This window comes from Chiloscyllium punctatum, chromosome 20 (genome assembly GCF_047496795.1).
Source record: "Chiloscyllium punctatum isolate Juve2018m chromosome 20, sChiPun1.3, whole genome shotgun sequence".
Lineage (NCBI taxonomy): Eukaryota > Metazoa > Chordata > Chondrichthyes > Orectolobiformes > Hemiscylliidae > Chiloscyllium > Chiloscyllium punctatum.
Genome location: NC_092758.1, coordinates 15,704,835 through 15,725,201, shown reverse-complemented (window position 1 = coordinate 15,725,201; position 20,367 = coordinate 15,704,835). Strand labels below are relative to the sequence as shown.

The 20,367-nt window shown below is 42.8% G+C and overlaps 1 protein-coding gene across 2 annotated transcripts in view; it reads left to right on the top strand.

Moving 5' to 3' along the window:
• Positions 1–19,197, top strand: part of LOC140491917 (LON peptidase N-terminal domain and RING finger protein 1-like) — a 28,033-nt gene extending 8,836 nt beyond the window's left edge. Inside the window, exons 2-9 of one of the 2 annotated variants that reach the window (XM_072590388.1) lie at positions 164–308; positions 441–540; positions 7,891–8,005; positions 8,193–8,314; positions 9,298–9,456; positions 12,718–12,880; positions 14,819–14,968; positions 16,988–19,197. In XM_072590388.1, the coding sequence (XP_072446489.1) occupies positions 164–308; positions 441–540; positions 7,891–8,005; positions 8,193–8,314; positions 9,298–9,456; positions 12,718–12,880; positions 14,819–14,968; positions 16,988–17,146 (1,113 nt within the window). In that variant the 3' untranslated portion in view covers positions 17,147–19,197. Of the gene's footprint in view, positions 1–163; positions 309–440; positions 541–7,890; positions 8,020–8,192; positions 8,315–9,297; positions 9,457–12,717; positions 12,881–14,818; positions 14,969–16,987 lie in introns of both variants that reach the window. The other variant, XM_072590389.1, reaches the window with a different exon arrangement.
• Positions 19,198–20,367: the final 1,170 nt, after the last annotated feature.

Genomic DNA, 20,367 nt, shown 5'->3' with positions numbered 1-20,367 from the left:
ACTGCAATTCAAGCTGGACAATGAAAATATTCACTACTGCCGCTGTTTTGACCATTGTTTGTTGAGCTCAGTGTGATGCAGATTCTGAGGAATGTCCATAACATTTCTGGTGGTGTGCTGAAGCTATAACTTCTTGTACCGTCTCCTTTGTCCTCTTGTCCAGAATCTGTCACTGGAGGCTACAGAGTGTTTGCAGAAAGGACAAGTGCCTTTAACGTGGGATGACTCTAGTGAGAAATATCTGATATTTCAAACAATGGCAAGCGATGCAACAAGCAAGCTTTCTGAAGAAAGAGAAAGCATCTCAGGTGAAGTTAAAAATCAATGTTACAAGCTGTCACATTGCAGGACATGTGTGCGTGTGTCCAGCTGTTGGGAATGCACAGTGTTGTCTATTTATAGCTGTGTTCATTAGTTAATCCAGCATTGTTTATCTATAGACTTGGATGAGGATAATGTCTCATATTCCTGCCCCTGCTCTCTGTCTGTGCCTCCTGAACTCCTCAGCATCTCAGACTTTGAGTGCTCAGTCTGTGCAAGGTGAGTGGAATTATTTACTGAATACTCAGTGAAGTGATCTACACCTAGATGTCTTCTCTGTCAGAGAGAGACTCGTGTTGCTTGATTTCTTTTTATTGTGTCGTGTTTGGTTGGGTCCCCTTCAGTTGTATGCCTGAGAGAAAAATGAAAAAAATACAGAAGAGAAGGAGTCTGTTAAGCAATTAGAACACTTTTGATCCTACAGTGAGACCGTATCTGATCTCTTGTCTCTTTTACATTTGATCATGCAGAGGGTGGTGCATGTATGGAACGAGCTGCCAGAGGAAGTGGTGAAGGCTGGTACAATTACAGCATTTAAAAGGCATCTGGATGGGTATATGAATAGGAAGGATTTAGAGAGATATGGGCCAAGTGCTGGAAAATGGGTCTAAATTAGGTTAGGATATCTGGTCGGCGTGGACGAGTTTGACCAAAGATCTGTTTCTGTGCTGTACATCTCTATGACTCTAAAACAAATATCTATCAAAGTCAAATTTTAAATAATTAGTTTAATTAGCATTTTCTACATTTTGCTGAAAAGTGTTTCCTGACCCATCTGCTGAATAAGCTGGTTCTAACTTTGAGACTGTTTCCAGTTTTCCTAGCCTTTCACCACCACCCCTTCCCTGAAAAAGTGGCAAATGTTGTCTCTATCTTCTCCATCATTTCCTTCTAAATCTTGAAAACTTTAATTGTCTTTTTACTTTCATACTCCAAGAGTATCCCCAGTATGTTTCGTCTAAATAATTTAACTCCGAGTCCTGGTAACATTCTGGAGATCTGTACTGCACTCTTTCTGAACCCAATATAATCCTTTCTAAGATGTGATGGTTAGAATGGAACAGAGAACTTTAAATGCTAGCAAACACTTCCTCCTCTCCCCACCCTTTCTGTTCGATCTCTCAAACTGTAAGATTCCATTAGCTTATGGAGTGTTTTTGTTTCGTACAGGGATTCCTCAATTTCCATCGCCCATAACATAGAACATAGAACATAGAACAATACAGCACAGAACAGGCCCTTCGGCCCACGATGTTGTGCCGAACTTCTAACCTAGATTAAGCACCCATCCATGTACCCATCCAAATGCCGCTTAAAGGTCACCAATGATTCTGACTCTACCACTCCCACGGGCAGCGCATTCCATGCCCCCACCACTCTCTGGGTAAAGAACCCACCCCTGACATCTCCCCTATACCTTCCACCCTTCACCTTAAATTTATGTCCCCTTGTAACACTCTGTTGTACCCAGGGAAAAAGTTTCTGACTGTCTACTCTATCTATTCCTCTGATCATCTTCTAAACCTCAATCAAGTCACCCCTCATCCTTCGCCGTTCCAACGAGAAAAGGCCGAGAACTCTCAACCTATTCTCATACGGCCTATTCTCCATTCCAGGCAACATCCTGGTAAATCTTCTCTGCACCCTCTCCAAAGCTTCCACATCTTTCCTATAGTGAGGCGACCAGAACTGCACACAGTACTCCAACTGTGGCCTAACCAAAGTCCTGTACAGCTGCAACATCACTTCACGACTCTTGAATTCAATCCCTCTGCTAATGAACGATAATACTCCATAGGCCTTCTTACAAACTCTATCCACCTGAGTGGCAACTTTCAAAGGTCTATGTACATAGACCCCAAGATCCCCCTGTTCCTCCACCTGACTAAGAACCCTACCATTAACCCTGTATTCCGCATTCTTATTTGTTCTTCCAAAATGGACAACCTCACACTTGGCAGGGTTGAACTCCATCTGCCACTCCTCAGCCCAGCTCTGCATCATATCTAAGTCCCTTTGCAAACGACAAATGCTCTCCTCACTGTCCACAACTCCACCTATCTTCGTATCATCTGCAAATTTACTGACCCACCCTTCGACTCCCTCATCTAAGTCATTAATAAAAATTACAAACAGCAGAGGACCCAGAACTGATCCCTGCGGAACTCCACTTGTAACCGGGCTCCAGGCTGAATATTTACCATCTACCACCACTCTCTGACTTCGACCGGTTCGCCAATTTTCTATCCAATTGGCCAAATTTCCCTCTATCCCATGCCTCCTGACTTTCCGCATAAGCCTACCATGGGGAACCTTATCAAATGCCTTACTAAAATCCATGTACACTACATCCACTGCTCTACCCTCATCCACATGCTTGGTCACCTCCTCGAAGAATTCAATAAGACTTGTAAGGCAAGACCGACCCTTCACAAATCCGTGCTGGCTGTCCCTAATCAAGCAGTGTCTTTCCAGAAACTCGTAAATCCTATCCCTCAGTACCCTTTCCATTACTTTGCCTACCACAGAAGTTAGACTAACTGGCCTGTAATTCCCGGGGTTATCCCTATTCCCTTTTTTGAACAGGGGCACAACATTCGCTACTCTCCAGTCCCCTGGTACCAACCCCGTTGCCAGTGAAGACGAGAAGATCATTGCCAACGGTACTGCAATTTCCTCTCTTGCTTCCCACATAATCCTAGGATATATCCCGTCAGGCCCGGGGGACTTGTCTATCCTCAAGTTGTTCAAAATGTCCAACACATCTTCCTTCCTAACAAGTATCTCTTCTAGCTTAACAGTCCGTTTCACACTCTCCTCATCAACAATACGGTCCCTCTCGTTCGTAAATACTGAAGAGAAGTACTTGTTCAAGACCTCTCCTATCTCTTCCGACTCAATACACAGTCTCCCACTACTGTCCTTGATCGGACCTACCCTCGTTCTCGTCATTCTCAGGTTTCTCACATACGCATAAAATGCCTTGGGGTTATCCTTGATCCTATCCGCCAAGGATTTTTCATGCCCTCTCTTAGCTCTCCTAATCCCTTTCTTCAGGTCCCTTCTGGCTATCCTGTATCCCTCCACTGCTCTGTCTGAACCCTGTTTCCTCAACCTTATGTAAGCATCCTTCTTCCTCTTTACTAGACATTCAACCTCCCTCGTCAACCAAGGTTCCCTCACACGACCATTTCTTTCCTGCCTGATCGGTACATACATATCAAGGACACGTCGTATCTGCTCCTTGAAAAAGTTCCACATTTCCACCACATCCTTCCCTGACAGCCTATGCTCCCAACATATGCTCCTCAAATCCTGTCTTACAGCATCGTAATTTCCCTTCCCCCAATTGTAAAATCTTCCTTGTTGTGCGCACCTATCTCTCTCCATAACCAAGGTGAAAGTCACAGAATTGTGATCACCATCACCAAAATGTTCACCCACTAACAAGCCCACCACTTGTCCCGGTTCATTACCGAGTACCAAATCCAATATGGCCTCCCCTCTGGTTGGACAATCTACATACTGCGTTAGAAAAGCTTCCTGGACACACTGCACAAACTCCGCCCCATCCAATCTACTTGATCTAAAGAGCTTCCAATCAATATTTGGGAAGTTGAAGTCGCCCATGACTACAACCCTGTGACTTCTGCACCTTTCCAAAATCTGTTTCCCAATCTGTTTCTCCATATCTCTGCTGCTATTGGGGGGCCTATAGTAAACACCCAACAAGGTGACTGCACCTTTCCTATTTCTGACTTCAGCCCATACTACCTCCAGAGGCAGATCCCCCTCAAACTTCCTTTCTGCAGCCGTTATACCATTTCTAATTAGCAATGCCACCCCCCCTCCTTTTTTACCACCCTCCCTAATCTTACTGAAAGATCTGTAACCAGGAACCTCCAACAGCCATTCCTGTCCCTCATCTATCCACGTTTCCTTGATGGCCACAACATCGTAGTCCCAGGTACCGATCCACGCCTTAAGTTCACCCACCTTATTTCTGATACTCCTTGCGTTGAAGTATACGCACTTGAGCCCATCTCTGTGTCCGCAAGTAGTCCCTGTCAGTGCTACCTTCTCCACAGCCTCCCTACAGTCTTGGGCATCCTGTATCCCTCCACTGCTCTGTTATAACTTTTATAATACTCAAAAATATTCAGATGTATCCATTCCTTTTGTTCCAAAACAGATAACTTAATACCTTCCTGAACTGAAATCCATCTGCCACAAATTCATTCGTGTACTTCTTTGTTCTTATCTATACGACTTGTTTCTGTTTTCTTCCAAGGGATGCGTGCATCACTGGCAAAACCAGCATTTGTTGTCTGTCCTTAACTGCTCCTTGAACTGAAATACATGTTGGGACCATTTCAGATCGTGGATAAAAATCAGCCAGATTGCTGTGCACCTGAAGTCACAGAATGGCCAAGGACAACAGATTTCCTTCCCTAAAGGATATTAGTGAACCAGATAGGTTTTTACACAATCAGTTGTAATTATCATGATCACCATTACTATGATTTTACAATTCCTGATGTGGCAGCTGAATTTAAATTTCACCAGATGTTGTGGTGGGATCTGAACCCATTAACCTGGGCCTCTGGGTAATTGGTGCAGTGACATTATTACTATTCTACCGAGCTTATGCTTGAAACGTCAACTCTCCTGCTCCTCGGATGCTGCCTAACTGGCTATGCTTTTCCAGCGATCACTTTTTGACTCTAACTCCAGCATCTTCAGTCCTCACTTTCTCCAACAATGCTACCATTTCCCCATCTTTGGAGTCATCAAGAAGCCTGCATATATTGTTCCCGTGTTATCTGAGTCAGTAATGGATATTGAATAGTTGCTGTTCCAGCATAGATATTGTGGGGCATGATTTGCCATTTCTAATTATACCTATTATTCTTACTCTCCTGTTCCACTGGCTAATCTTACTAATGCTTTTGGATGCCATATTTCCATACCAATTACACTTCACAAATACTTAAGGCACTGCAATCTCTTTGTAATTGCAAATGTTTTTCTTCCATTTGTCTTGTATGGGAGTGGACTTGGTGCCACAGATTTCTGAATTGGTTGAAGCTTCCAAGTTGTGTAACACATCAGCAATTTACATTTCTGCGAGCTTTTAACCTAACTAAATATTTGAGGGAGTACCTTGACAAGTGTCATATCAAAATCCATGAAGATTCATTTTTACCTAAATGAAAATAGATTGAGAAATTGGAGATACAATGAGTCCTGGGTGTCCTGGTCCAAATAAGCATGAAGGGACAATAAGTGGTGAAGAAGGCAAATGATACATTGTCCTTTATAGCAATGGTATTCCAATACAGGAGCGGGGATGTCTTTCTACAATTGTACAAGGCCTTGGTGAGACCACACCTGGAGTATTGTTTGCAGCTTTGGTCTCCTTATCTGAGGAAGGATGTTGTGGCTATGGAGGAAGTGCAACAAAGGCTTGCTGGACTGATTCTTGGGATGGCAGGATTTAATATGAAACGAGACAGGATCAGTTAGGACTACATTGAATAATGTTTAGAAGAATGGGAGAGACAATTTTTCATAGAAAACCTTAACATTTCCAACAGATTGAACAAAGAAAGAATGTTCCTGATGACTAAATATTCTCGTTGAACTCTAAGGAACCTAACCAGGTTGCTTTTTCAGTTCTGTGTATCTGTTGGTAACGATCTTTGCTTCTGAACTCAATCTGCTTCTGGTCTCTCTGGGTTACAAAAGCTCAAATTAGTAAACACTTGGAACAATAGTCTCAACAAGTAGCTTATCTTGTCATTTAGCTTAAGTCACAATTTTTTTTTAGAAATGTTCCTTCAAGCTATTGATTAAAAAGTAGTTTCTGGCCCTTTTTTAAAAAAAAGTCAGCTTCACCGAACTGAAACCAAAAACCCTTTTACCTCTACTTCAGACCCAAGTTCCCAGGTAATAATATATTATAAACTTCATATCTGACAGATTATGTTTATACAAAAGAACATTTTTGGAGAGTTGAGGCAGGGTACTGAATTGCAAAAGAAGGATAACTTTTTTTTTCACTGCACTGAAATAGAAAATGGCAAAATTAAATTGTGTGCAGCAATAACAATGAGATAAATGCCCACATCAATTTCCTCGAGGTTTTTAATCATGAGGCACACTCCAGTGAAAGCACCAGGAATGGCATTGCTCTGTGACATGGGTTTGGGTATCTAATGGAGCTGCGAATTTGATGGACGTAAATAGTAGTTCTACGCTAAAACCTGTGAGACCATCAGACTTAGGAGCAATGATTGAGGAATGTTGTGTGGGGATTGGTGGGGCCTGCAATTAGTGACTATATGGAGTCAGCATGTAACTGGCCTCTCACTTAAAGCATCTCCACACCACTGAGTTATGCAGTTGTACAGCAAGGAAATCAACCCTTCAGTCCAATATGTTCCACGCCAACCAGATATTCTAAACTAATCCAGTCCCATTTGCCAGCACTTGGCCCATATCCCTCTAAACATTCATATTCATGTACCCATCCAGATGCCTTTTAAATGTTGTAATTGTACCAGCCACCACAACTTCCTCTGGCAGCTCATTCCATACACACACCAACCTCTGTGTGAAAATGTTGCCCCTTTGGTCTCTTTTAAATCTTTCCCCTCTCACCTTAAACCTATGCCCTCTTGTTTTGGACTCCCCCACCCAGGGGGAAAGGACCTTGGCTAATCACCCTATCCATGAGCCTCATGATTTTATAAACCTCTAAAAGATCATCCCTCAATATCTGACTGTTCAGAGAAAACAGTCCCAGCCTGTTCAGCCTTTCCCTGTAGCTGAAACCCTCCAACCTTGCCAACATCGTTGTAAATCTTTTCTGAACCCTTTCGAGTTTCACAATATCTTTCCTCTAACAGGGAGACCAGAAGTGCACAAATTTTATTTCATTTTGTGACAATGTTGCTCCTTTAACAATGTTATGCTGTCCTTGGCTTTTTGTTAGACAACACAGATCTGAAAAGTTTGGGGTTGAAGAGTTTTAGGGCCAATCTGATAATAGCTAACATATACTGCCTCAGTCGGAAGGCGTGCAAGTTTTAAAAAAGTACACTTGTACAATGAAAGTGGAGTGGCCAGTTTGCCCAGTTCAGCTCTTCTCTGGTTTGATTTAGTTTGTTTTTTAGCAGCAGTGTGGAAAAAGCTGCTGGACCCAAAGAAGCAGGTCCAGGCTGGTACTCTCTCTCTCACTTCCCTCCTGTAAGAACCTCTGTTTGATTTTACCTTTTGTGCCAAGGGGTGTTAATGGAGATTGTTGCAAGAATTTGGAACAGCACCATTAAATTGGGATAATCTGTCGGGTTTTCGGATTGGTTAAGTTATTCAGTATTATGTTATTTGTGCTTCATTCAATAATCTTGTAAATAAATTCTGTTTTATTTAAAACTGTGTTTTGACCAGCTGCATTCCACCTGGAATATCCATGTTACACCTGCTTAAAACAACTAGCAAAGTTAGGGTCTGGGGGTCCTTTTCTGGTCTATAAAAATATCTGATGTGTGAGGTGTTGCTTTCCAGGTTATTATTTGAGCCAGTCACCACCCCCTGTGGCCATACCTTCTGCAAGAAATGTGTCGAGCGATGTATGGATTACAGACCGTGCTGCCCTCTGTGCAAGGAGGACCTGAGAAAGGCAAGTTTTGCAAAGTGAGTTTATATCAGCCGAAGGTAAAAGGCATACGTGGTCGTACATTTAGGAGGTACGGTGGGCCATGCGCAAACATGGTGCATGGGCTAAGGGCGACCTGATCTTACAGTACATGGGAGAGGTGAAAGCCCTGTCTGAAACTCTCTTCTCTGCTGTTCCCCCCTGCTCCCAGTTCCTGCAGCAGAGGCAGTACCGGGTCACCCAGCTCCTTGACTCCCTCATCACCGTGTACTTCCCCACAGAATTTGCAGAGAGGAAACGGCAGAGTGAAATTGAAATGGCGGAACTGTCCAAGTGAGTGGGAACCCCCTCCCCGAGGAAGGGGTGAGGGGAAGTGGGAGGGAAGTAGGAAGGGGGTGGGGGTGCAGAGGTGGGGGAGGGAGACCAATGTATCGTGGGGAGGGGCGTAGTGGGTTTGGGAGTGGGAAGGTGAAGGGGGTAGGGAAGAGTAAGTATAGAGAAGTGGAAGGGGTGGGATTGGGAACGGGGCGGGTAAGGGTGGGAAAGGGGAAGGGTTGTGCTGAGGAAGGGAGGTTGGGAGGGTATGGGTTATAAGACTGTCAGGTATGGGACCAGACTTAATCCATTCAACCTATTGAATCTGCTCCACCATTCAATCATGGCTGACACGTTTCTCAATCCCATTCTCCTGTCTTTTCCTGTAACCCTTGATTCCCCCTTACCAATCTTAAATATACTCAATGACTTGGCCTCCACAGCCCTCTGCAGCAATGAGTTCCACAGATTCACCTACGTCTGGCTGAAGAAATTCCTACTCACCTCAGTTCTAAAGGATCAACCCTTCACTCTGAGGCTGTGCCCTTGGGTGACGGATCTCTTCTACTTGTAGAAACACCTTCTCCACGTTCACTCTATTCAGAGCTGATCATGAAAAAGGGGTCAAAGATAAGGGCTGGTATTGAGGGAAGGCCACGGCTGAGGTGGGGGTGCTGGGGAGGCCTGTATAGCGTAGGAGGAACTCTGTTTGGAAGGAGAGTGGGGAGAGATTGAGAGCTGGCAAAACAAAGGGGATAACGTGAGTTTGGACTGGTATGGGACAGGAGCCTTGGGATGAGATGAGGGTCTTATTGTGTCTTTGGGTAAGAAGAGACAGTGAATGTTTGGCAGGAGAGGAGTGGAAATTGAGGGAGATTGTGTTGGGAGAGGGCTGAAAGGGCAGGGAAGTGAATTATTTTGTTATGGTGAGTTATTGGAATGTTTGAGCTGGTTGACTCTGCCGGTAATTGGCTGTATGAATTATATCTGTTTTTTTCTAGTTTGACGAAGGACGTTCCGATTTTTGTCTGCACAATGGCATTCCCAGGAATCTCCTGCCCACTGCATATCTTTGAGCCCCGCTACAGACTGATGATGCGACGATGCCTGGAAACAGGAACTAAAACATTCGGGATGTGCATATATGACGGTGGAAAAATGTGCGTGCAGTGGTCTGGGGTTGGCTGTGATGAACACAGTTACTGTTGCTGTAGTAACTGCCCCCTATGCAAGCCAGCTAAGGGCATCGTGTCAAATATACTTCATTCTGTGACGTACTGCACAGGATATGAATCAGTCTTTGGATTGCTGATGCAGAATTTTCAATAACTTAAGTGGTGATGCAACACTTATTGGGAGGTGTTCAGTACACGTGTTCACACGTGTTCTTGAAGAAGGGCTTATTCCCAAAACGTCGATTCTCCTGCTCCTTGGATGCTGCCTGACCTGCTGCGCTTTTCCAGCAACACATTTTTCAACACGTGTTCAGTGTAGGGTTGTGCATGGAACAGCGGAGTATGGAGAAAGGCCATTTGGCCCATTGAATCTGTACTTTGGTTGTCACATTCACAGCTCTTTCCCCATATCCCTGCGTTTTTGTTTCTCCAAATATTTTTCCACTTGCCTTTCATTGAACTGTTGTCCTCACCCTAAAAGTTAATGCACTGTATAAATCCTAACCACTCAATATATTTAAAAACAAAACTCAATATTGCCAGTTTTATTTTTGCCAGTCAGAAATCTGGACCCTCTAGCCCAACACAGCTCTCTATCTCCATTCTAAATCTCTCCCTATTTGTGAAAACACCTCCAGCCCTCCTGGTCTCTGCTCAGCTAGGGAAAATTTATTCTTTTTTAACTCCATTCCAATCATATAAGATTTGAAACATCAGTGTCAGGACATTGTTTTGCCTTCTTTGCTCAGCAAAATTCCATAGCTCTTTCTGCGTCTCAACATGACATACCAGTAGTACATGTTGAGATAAATAGTTTAGATCTAATCACCACTACAGAGACATTATGGTCAAAGTTGGGAACAGAAATATTTCAGGGTACATAATATATTGGGGAGAAAATAAGGCTTTGGCAAAGGAGAAGGTACAGACCTGATAGTAAAGGATGATGTTCATGAGAAAGGATCTTAGGTGAGAAAGCCAGTAACGAGTGTAGAAATAGCAAGAGCCATAGAAGGTGGTAAAACTAGTTTGTAGACTCACCACCTGTAGTTATGCGTTTGTACAAAGTGTAAACAGGAAGTTATAAGAGTATATCAAAGGCAATGCAATAATTGTGGGCAGTTTTAATCTTTGTGCAGAGTGGACTGAGAAACCTGGCATGGGTTGCATAAAAGTTAATTTGTAGCATGTTAGTGCAACAGTTTCCTGAAATGTGGAACCAACTTGGGATAAAGCTGTTTTAGATCTACTGTCATGTAATGATGCAGGGCTAATTGATCAGATTTGCTGGGAGCTTGTGAGTCTAATACTATTGAATTCCATTTTAAGTTCGAAATCACAAACAAATCTTAAAATCAGTTACATAGTGTTATGAAGTTGAAGGCATATACTGTATCTTTGAGAGTATGAATGCTGTTCTGAAATGAGAGATTATAAGCACTTGAGTATATGACTGGATCACAGTCCCAGAGTGTAGTGGAAAATTGAAGATATGTTACATTTGGCTGTGATACCTGAGTTTTGGGTGCTGCTTTGACAACAATTTGAATTTAACCAATCCGTTTAAGTTATGCCCCAGGATACTAAAACCCAATTGAGTTTGAATTTATTGTTTTGCCAACATTGAACCAATGAGACAATCCAATTTTGAGGGTATAAGAATGCGGACATTTTGAAAATTGTCAGAGAGAAACTGCCCATCTAACAACGTGCTCTCAAAGAAATTAGAAAACACTGTCAATGGTACCTTTTCATGTAAAGCCTACTTATAGTAAAAAGAAAGAAGACAACCCTGGGAGATCAGCAGAAGGAAAATTGAATACAGTGGAGAAGAAAAAGACTGTGTGGTTTTGAAATTAAGCTAACGTAATTTAATAATTATCTTATTGGAACCAGCATCTTGTTGTAGAGTTGGAGTCAGAGACTAAGCAGTTAAGAGAAAGGGGGGCCTTAGATTTGTGAAAATGTTCACTTTTAGAGAAAGAAAATAAATTGATGTTTTTTTAAAATAGTGGATTTTAAGAGTTCTGTCACCCATATTTTCAGAGGTAAGGCAAGCTTTTCTGGGTGTTTGGTTTAGTTAACAAAAACGTTCACCTCCATGTCATAACAATAGAACAAAGAAAATTATAGCCCAGGAACAGGCCCTTAGGCCCTACGAGCCTGTGCCAATCCAGATCCTTTAGATTAACCTATTGCCTATTTTCTAAGGATCTGTACACCTCTGCTCCCTGCCCATTCATGGATCTTAAATTATGCTATCATGTCCATTTCTACCACCTCTGCTGGCAATGTGTTCCAGGCACCCACCACCCTCTGTGCAAAGAACTTTCCCCTTAAACTTTTCCCTTCTCACCTTGAACTCATGATCCTTGGTATTTGAGTCCCCCACTGTAGGAAAAAGCTATCTACCCTATCTATACCTCTCATGATTTTGTAGATGTCAATCAAGTCCTATACACTGTAACATGACCTGCCAACTCTTGTACTCAATACCCCATCTGATGAAGGAAAGCGTGCCATATGCCGCCTTGACCACTCTATCCAGCTGCGTTGCGACCTTCAGGGTACAATGGACCTGAACACCCAGATCCCTTTGTACATGAATTTTCCCTAGGGCTTTTCCATTTACGCTTTGGAATCCAATCTTTCAAAATGCATCACCTCATACTTGCATTCGCAATAGGTATGAGGGGAGAATTAGCTAAGATTGGTTGGATAAATAGACTGAAAGATAGTGGTAAATAAACAGCAGGAAACTGTTAAAGATATAATTCAAAATATCAAACCAAAAATGCATTCCACATCTCAACAAATGAATTTTCTTGCTCACTCAGTAAGCTAATGATAGCATTGGATTAACAGAAGAGGTCTATACTTCTGTAAGGAGCAGTAGCAACTCTGATGATTGAAAATGTGTTAGAAAACAGATATGGCCATCAGAAAGTTGATGAAAAGGGACAAAAGATAGAACACAAGAATATAACACTAGTCAAGAATATAAAATCAGGTTGTATGAGCTTCTACATGTACATGAAAGGGAAGAGAGAAGCTAAAGTCCTTTTAGAGGCAGTAGAAGGAATTATGATCAGGAATGTGAAAATGCAGAGACATTGAATTAATATTGGGAGTCTTTTTTTTTGTTTGTTTAACTGCTGTGAGTTTCTTCTACTGCTCATTAATTTTATCATTTGAGCCTTTGCTCCCATTTTGTATTCAGATCTTAAATTCATTGTTGGCCCTCAGTTTTGCAGATTTTGGCTGCATGCTGAAGATTGAAGAAAGTGAAAATCTCCCAGATGGTCGGTCTCTGGTCAGCACTCTTGGGGGACGTCGCTTTAAGGTGTTGAGAAGAGGACATAAAGATGGGTATAACACAGCTGATGTTGAATACTTGGAGGACAAACAAGTAAGTGTGCACCTTTTTTTTTCTTTATTCGTTCATGGGATGAGGGCGTCACTGGCCAGGCAGCACTCATTGCCCATCCCTAATTGCCTAGAAGGTAGTAAAGAGTCAACCATGTTGCTGTGGGTCTGGAATCATGTGTTGGTCAGACTAGGTAAGGATGGCAGTTTCCTTCCCTAAAGGACATTAGTGACCCTGGTGTGTTTTTCCAATATTCGGCAATGGATTCATAGTTGTCATTAAACTTTTAATTCCAGGTTTTCTTTTTATTATCTGCTGTGGCGGGATTTGAACCGGGGTCTCCACTATATTAACTGGGTATCTGGATTAACAGTCCAGTGAAAAATACTACAAAGCTATCCCCTACCCTGTGCCATCTCATGGCAAGCTGCAGGGTCAATCTTCACCATATTGAGGCTGCATGGATGTCACGGAAAGGTGAACAGAATGGGAATTTCAGATCCTGGAGCTGGTGGAAAGTATTTACTGTGAGGAAGGACTAAACATATGTAACCAATCTGAATTGACTATCTCTTGGTACAACAGCCCTCCCTTGGCCTCCATTGTGGAGCTCTTGCCGTTGAAGAAATATCAATATGTTGCTGGTATTGAGGAGGGAAATTAGAAATTGGGGGTGATAACCAAACTGTCTATTTTCCAACAGAAATCATCATCATAGAATCTTTACAGTGTGGAATCTGGCCATTCGGCCCATTGAATCCACTCCAACTCTTGGAAGAACATTGCATCCAGATCTAACCCCTCACCTATCCTTGTAGCCCTGCATTTCCCATGGCTAGCCCACCTAACCTACACACCGTTAGACACTATGGACAAGATTAGCATGGCTAATCCAGGCAACCTACGGTGGCACAATGGTTAACACTGCTGCCTCACAGTGCCAGAGATTCCCACCTCAGGCAACCGTCTGTGTGGAGTTTGCACATTCTCCCTGTGTCTGTGTAGGCCACCTCCAGGTGCTCTGGTTTCCTCCCACAGTCCAAGAATGTGCAGGTCAGGTGAATTGGCCATGCTAAGTTGCCTGTAGTGATAGGTGCATTAGTCAGAAGTAAATGTAGGGGAATGGGTCTGGGTGGGTTGTTCTTCAGAGGGTCAGTGTGGACTTGTTGGGTCAAAGGGCCTGTTTCCACACGGTAGGAAATCTAATCTACATCTCTTTGGACTGTGGGAGAAAACCAGAACACCCAGAGGAAACCCACAGACAGAGGGAGAATGTGCAAACTCTACACAGACAGTTGCACGAAGCTGGGTTTCTGACACTGAGGCAATAGTGCTAACCACTGAGCCACCAAGCTGCCCCATGTCAGTCATGGGAGATGGTGGGCAGGGCACTGTGGTGGAAAGGATGGTGTAGGCTGGGAGTTTGTGTTTGTTTTTTGTTTTGCAGAACTTTATCTAGATCTGAGCTACATTTCAATTTGTCTATGATTAATTCTTCTCACTGAGGATGAGTGGTTAATTCATTCACTATTCCCACCAATCATTCACGACTAATTGCTGGGAATAGTGAACGAATTAGCATATAGCTTCTTACAAAACGAGATCAAATGAAGTTGAGAATTTGGAGACAAGAGACAAAGTTGGCAAACTGTTAAAAACAAGTGAATTGACCCTGTGTCAATACAGAGATTTCACAATGAGTCATGTTCTGTTGCCAAAGTGCAGCTTTGTTACTTTAGGGCTACAAAGACCAATTGCTGTTTGGTAAACTCAGGTTGAGATCATTAATTGCTTTTTTAGGCTTTGGGACACGTGAAATGTGAAGACAAGAAATGCTGATTTTTGTTGTTGCTCACAAGGAGCTTGCTGACAGACTTTGTTTTATTGAAATCTCAGTGAGTTGAGTCAGCGATTGGGAATAGCTCAGGCTGGGAATCTGAGTTGGTGGCCATTTCTGAGTTCAGTTCTTTCTTTCTGTAGGTCACTGGGGTCGAACTGACTGACCTCTGCCACTTGCACAGCCGTGTCTACGCACAGGCTCGGAACTGGTTTGACCATCTGCCCAGCATTCTCCAGAGACGGATACACACCCAACATGGACCAATTCCAGACCAGGAAGGAAATGTACAGGTAAAGGGAGAACTCATGGTGCCCAGTTTCAGTAATAAAACTATTGTTGAAAGTGGTAGAGGTGTGGAATCAACTTAACAATTTGTGGTGTGGCTCATGTTGCCATTTTTATTTATTTCCCAGTTTTCTAATAGTAGTGGAATTTTAACTCTTGCTCTGTGGGCACTTATTTGTCCATCTGTAAGATTCTGCTGCTAAAACACAACACTTCCCATGTCAGACACTGGCATCAAGCATTCCTAGATCTTGAACAGAACAGTGAAATATTGTGTAATGCTTTTTAAATACTGTTCCATTAAATCATTATAGCAGAGTAAATCTGTTTCTGTTCCCAAATATTGAATGTTGAAGTGAGGGTGTATTTAGTCTGGGTAGGTATTGAAGATTGTGGGAGTGAATAGGGGCAGTGGAAAGAACAGGAACGGCTCACAAAAGTTGGATATGTTCTCACTGCTCCAGTTTAGAAGCAGAGCAAATTCTGATTCACTTCACTTCCATCCATCTTAGATTTTCTATATACCATCAGTAGTAACGAGTAATGTGGAGCCAAATGGTGCAATCAAGGACAGCAGGTAATGGCATCTCCCTATTGCAGCTTTTTATTTGATTCATTTGTGGGACAAGGTGTTGCTGACTGGTCAGCATTTATTGCCCATCCCTAGCTGTCCTTGAACTGATTCATTTGCTAGACCATTTCAGAGGGCAGTAGATAGTCAACCACATTGCTGTGGGCCTGGAGTCACGTGTAGGCCAGACCAGGTAAGGATGGCCGATTTCCTTCTCTGAAGGACATTAGTGTGCCAGATGGGTTATTCCAGGAATCTTGTTTGCCATTTATACAAATGATTTATATGAGGATATAGAAAGAATGGTTAGTAAATTTATAGATGACACCAAGATTGGTGGTATAGTGGACTGTGAAGAAGGTTATATAAAATTTCAAAGAGATCTTAATCAATTGGATCAATGGGCTGAAGAGTGGCAGATAGATTTTAATTTGGATAAATTCAAGATGTTGCATTTTGGTAAAATAAATAAAGGCAAGACTTATACAATTAGATGTAGAGCCTTGGGTAGTGTTGTAGAACAGAGAGACCAAGGGATTCAGGTACATAATTCTTTAAAGTTTGCATCACATATCGATAGGGTGGTTAAGAAGGTGTTTAGCATGCTTGCCTTCATTGGTCAGACCATTTGAGTATAGTAGTTGGGGCATTATGTTGAGGTTGTACAGGACATTGCTGTCTCCCTGGTATAGGAAGGATATTATTAAGCCAGAGAGAGTTCAGAAAAGATTTACCAGAATGTTGCTGGAAATGAGGATTTAAGTTATAAGGAGAGTCTGAACAGGCTGGGACGATCTTCACTGTAGAGGTAGGGGGTTGAGGAGTGACCTTATAGAACTTTATGAAATTGTGAGGGGGATAGATAAGATGAATAGCAGGTGCCCTTTCCCTATGGTGAGGAATTTCAAGACTAGGGGGCATATTTTTAAGGTGGGAGGAGAGATTTGAAAAGGACATGAAGGACAACTTTTTCATAGTAGTTCGTGTGTGGAATGAACTTCCAGAGGAAGTGCTGGATACCGGTATAGTACAACATTTGAAAAAGGTGAAGTAAGTACATGGATAAGAAACATTTGGAAGGATATGGGTCAAGCACAGGCGGGTGGGACTAGTTTAGTTTTGAATTAAGGTCAGTACAGGCTGGTTGGACGAAAGGTTCTGTTTCCATGTTATCAGATTCTGACTCCATGACTCGAATTGGCAGTGGTTTCAGGGTCATCCGTAGATGTTCTTTTAAACTTGAATTCAGATTTCACCATCTACCATGACGAGATTCAAAGCTGGTCCCAAGAACATTAGCTGAGGGTCTGGATTAAATGTCTAGTGATAATACCACCAGGCCATTTCCTCCCCGCTTAAGGGGATTGATGAGGATGAGCTTGATAATGGAATTGTTCTAGTGGGTGGTTTGTGTCATCAAAGCTAATGTACTGTTGTATTTGTTGGGTTTCAGGCCTCTCCAGATGGTCCTCAATGGTGCTGGTGGCTCCTGGCTGTTCTCCCAATGGATCCCAGTCTTCAAATGATGCTGCTGTCATCTACGTCATTGCATCAACGACTGACGCACCTCCAGCGGGTCCTGCATTATTTAGTGCAGAATCAGATCCTGTAATTGCAAAGCACCAGGGAGATGGTAACATCTCTTTTATTATGTACTCACTCCTACCCAATATGCTGGAGAGATTCCAACAGGGCAGGAGGGGGGTGGGGTATCTGTCTTCTGAACACTTGGAGACTGCAATCTTTGCTTGTCCGATAATTGGGTAGGTTCTGAGTTGTCAAAACCTTGTCAAGTTATTTCTTGTTTATTCAGGAGCCGTTGGCTTTGCTGACTCGGCCAGTATTTATTGCCTATTCCTAGTTGACCTTGAGAAGGTGGTGGTGAGCTGCCTTCTTTAACTGCTGCAGTCCATTTGGTGTAGGTAGATGTACAATACTGTGAAGAAGGGAGTTCCAGGATTTTGTCCTAATGATGCTGAAAGAATGGGTGGGTTAAGACGTTCTGAAAAGATGTATGGAGTTCAGATGAGGAGTAATTTGATCCCGACAGGATGAAGATGCAGAGGTTTCTGCATTCTCTGTCAGGTCAGTAAGCTAAGGGAACACCCAAACGCCATGCAGCACTGGTTGCTGGTCCACAGGCTGGAATATGAGAGCACCCAATCTCCAATGGACAGTGACCACAGAATGAGGTTCCTTTGAAAACCTGACCTCTGCCCAAGGTCTGCAGTAAAGGGAAAGAACATTTCGAACAGGGTGACACGAGCACTTGGCTGTGAAGCAGTAAAGAGTGTCGTCATTTTCCACAGCTTGATCCATTTTACCAGCAAATGACATCTCCATACTCTCTTTTGATAATTACCTATTTCCCTCTGTGGCAGACTCCCTATTTAATTATTGACATCCATGAGTTCTTGAAATCTGCAATTTTGTAAATTCTTACAAGATTATGGAAGTACAGAAGGGGCCAATGAACATTTTCTTGTTGAGATTCTGTACATGGTTACAGCTCCTGCATTTAACATATGCTATGGACTAAGCTAGACCAATCAAAACATTCTTAAACAGGCAGCTCAGACCATAACATCACAATTTGTTTAGTTAAGTATACAGTGAAAATTACCCAGATTAAGTTAGCTAGGTTGACTACTAGATTTTAAAACAGACAAACATTTATTCACAAAATTACACAATGAAACACTAAGAACAGAATAAAGAACCCCTATAGAACTCAACATATCCAACTAGCTTTTCAACTAGAGTAGGCAGCAGGCCTCCCAGTGAATCAGCTATATCATTTGCAAGGACAAATTGTATTCCTGGAGCTGAGAGTTTGTCCAGTACTCCTCCCACAAATTCTCCACTCTTCTCTGGACTCTAGCCTCACTTTACATAACTGTGCACTTCTTGTCTCACCATGAATTCCTGTTACTAATACCTTTTTTGGCAATAGTCTCTCAGGTGTACATATCTCCTCATCCTTCAGCATTACAGACTGAGAGGATCCTGTGTCCCTTAATATTGTAACCTCCTTACCTATTGCTCCTGAGCTATATGATTAAACTTTACCCTTGCATGTGTATCTTTTAAGCAGATCTGGCACTTCCTCCGTAATCAACCTCCAAACATCTTGTACACTCTGAGGCAGTTGTCTAACTTCCCTTGTGTTTTTTGTTACTAGTCCAACAAAACTTCCAGACTTGTCTGGTTTTCCTCCATATGGCTTTCTCCTAGCCCACCAACACTGACTTTGTGTGGTGATTGTATTACAATGAAAACACAGGACCCTTTTAACTTCTTTGTCCCCGTGTGGTAAGTGACCCTTATGATTTTCACTGAGATCTACCTTTCCCTTTCCGCGTGAGGATTTCTCTTTGCCCCAATTTCTATCTCTCATGGACTGAAATTGATTTTGGAAGCCAAACCAAGTTTTATGGATTAGCTCATAATCATTAGCTACTTCAGCTGTTAATCTTGCTGTTTTAACTCTCTCTGCTTTTCCACATGTGTTTGTACTACTTCCTCACTGATTCTGGATTAGTGGTGCTGGAAGAGCACAGCAGTTCAGGTAGCGTCCGAGGAGCAGTAAAAATCGACGTTTCGGGCAAAAGCCCTTCATCAGGAATAAAGGCAGTGAGCCTGAAGCATGGAGAGGTAAGCTAGAGGAGGGTGGGGGTGGGGAGAGAGTAGCATAGAGTACAATGGGTGAGTGGGGGTGGGGATGAAGGTGATAGGTCAGGGAGGAGGGTGGAGTGGATAGGTGGAAAAGAAAATAGGCTGGTAGGACATGTTATGGGGACAGTGCTGAGCTGGAAGTTTGGAACTGGGGTGAGGTGGGGGAAGGGGAAATGAGAAAGCAGTGAAAAGTGTCGTCATTTTCCACAGCTTAATCCATTTTACCAGCAAATGACATCTCAATACTCTCATATGATAATTACCTATTTCCCTCTGTGGCAGACTCCCTATTTAATTATTGACATCCATGAGTCCACATTGATGCCCTGGGGTTGAAGTGTTCCGAGGTGGAAGATGAGGCGCTCTTCCTCTAGGCGTCTGGTGGTGAGGGAGCAGCGGTGAAGGAGGCCCAGGACCTCCATGTCCTCGGCAGAGTGGGAGGGGGAGTTGAAATGTTGGGCCACAGGGCGATGTGGTTAATTGGTGTGGGTGTCCCGGAGATGTTCCACTGAGCCTACTCTCAGCCTTTATCTCCAGCTTTTTAAGCTGCCTTTCCTTTTTAAGTGTCAGTTTTTGAAGTTCAAAAGCTTTCTCCTTCTTTCTCTGCTCCCTCTTTCCCTCTCTTCTGCTGCACTCTTTTTCCCTCTCTTCTGCTTTTAATCGTAACTCAAACTGTCCCATTTCTGTTGCCCTTTCCATATCTCTCGCCTCTAACTCAAGCTGCTTTATTTGCACTTGATTTCTTGCCATTTCTATAGATTCTGATGATTTCTCCAGCAAGTTTAAATGCTGAGCTACTGCTGTAATTATCTCTCCTTTCCTCACAGAAGCAGGCAGTTTCAAACCCAGCTTGTCTGCTAATTCTTGCAACTTGGTCTTACTTACTTTTTGCAAAACTTCCAAGGTCACCGCATCCACATCCAGAAAACTTTTGGTGACTGAAAGAGCCATTACTATCCCAAGCTTTGTCTACCCAACCGAACCAACACCCGAAATAAAGACACTAGCACCCACCACTCACTCTTTTAAAATCTCACAAAATGCCCCCAGTCTGTTATGGACTAAACAAGACCACTCAAAACATTCTTCAGCAGGCAGCTCAGACCATAACTTTGCAATTTGTTTCAGTAAGTGTACAGTGAAAATTACCCGGATTAA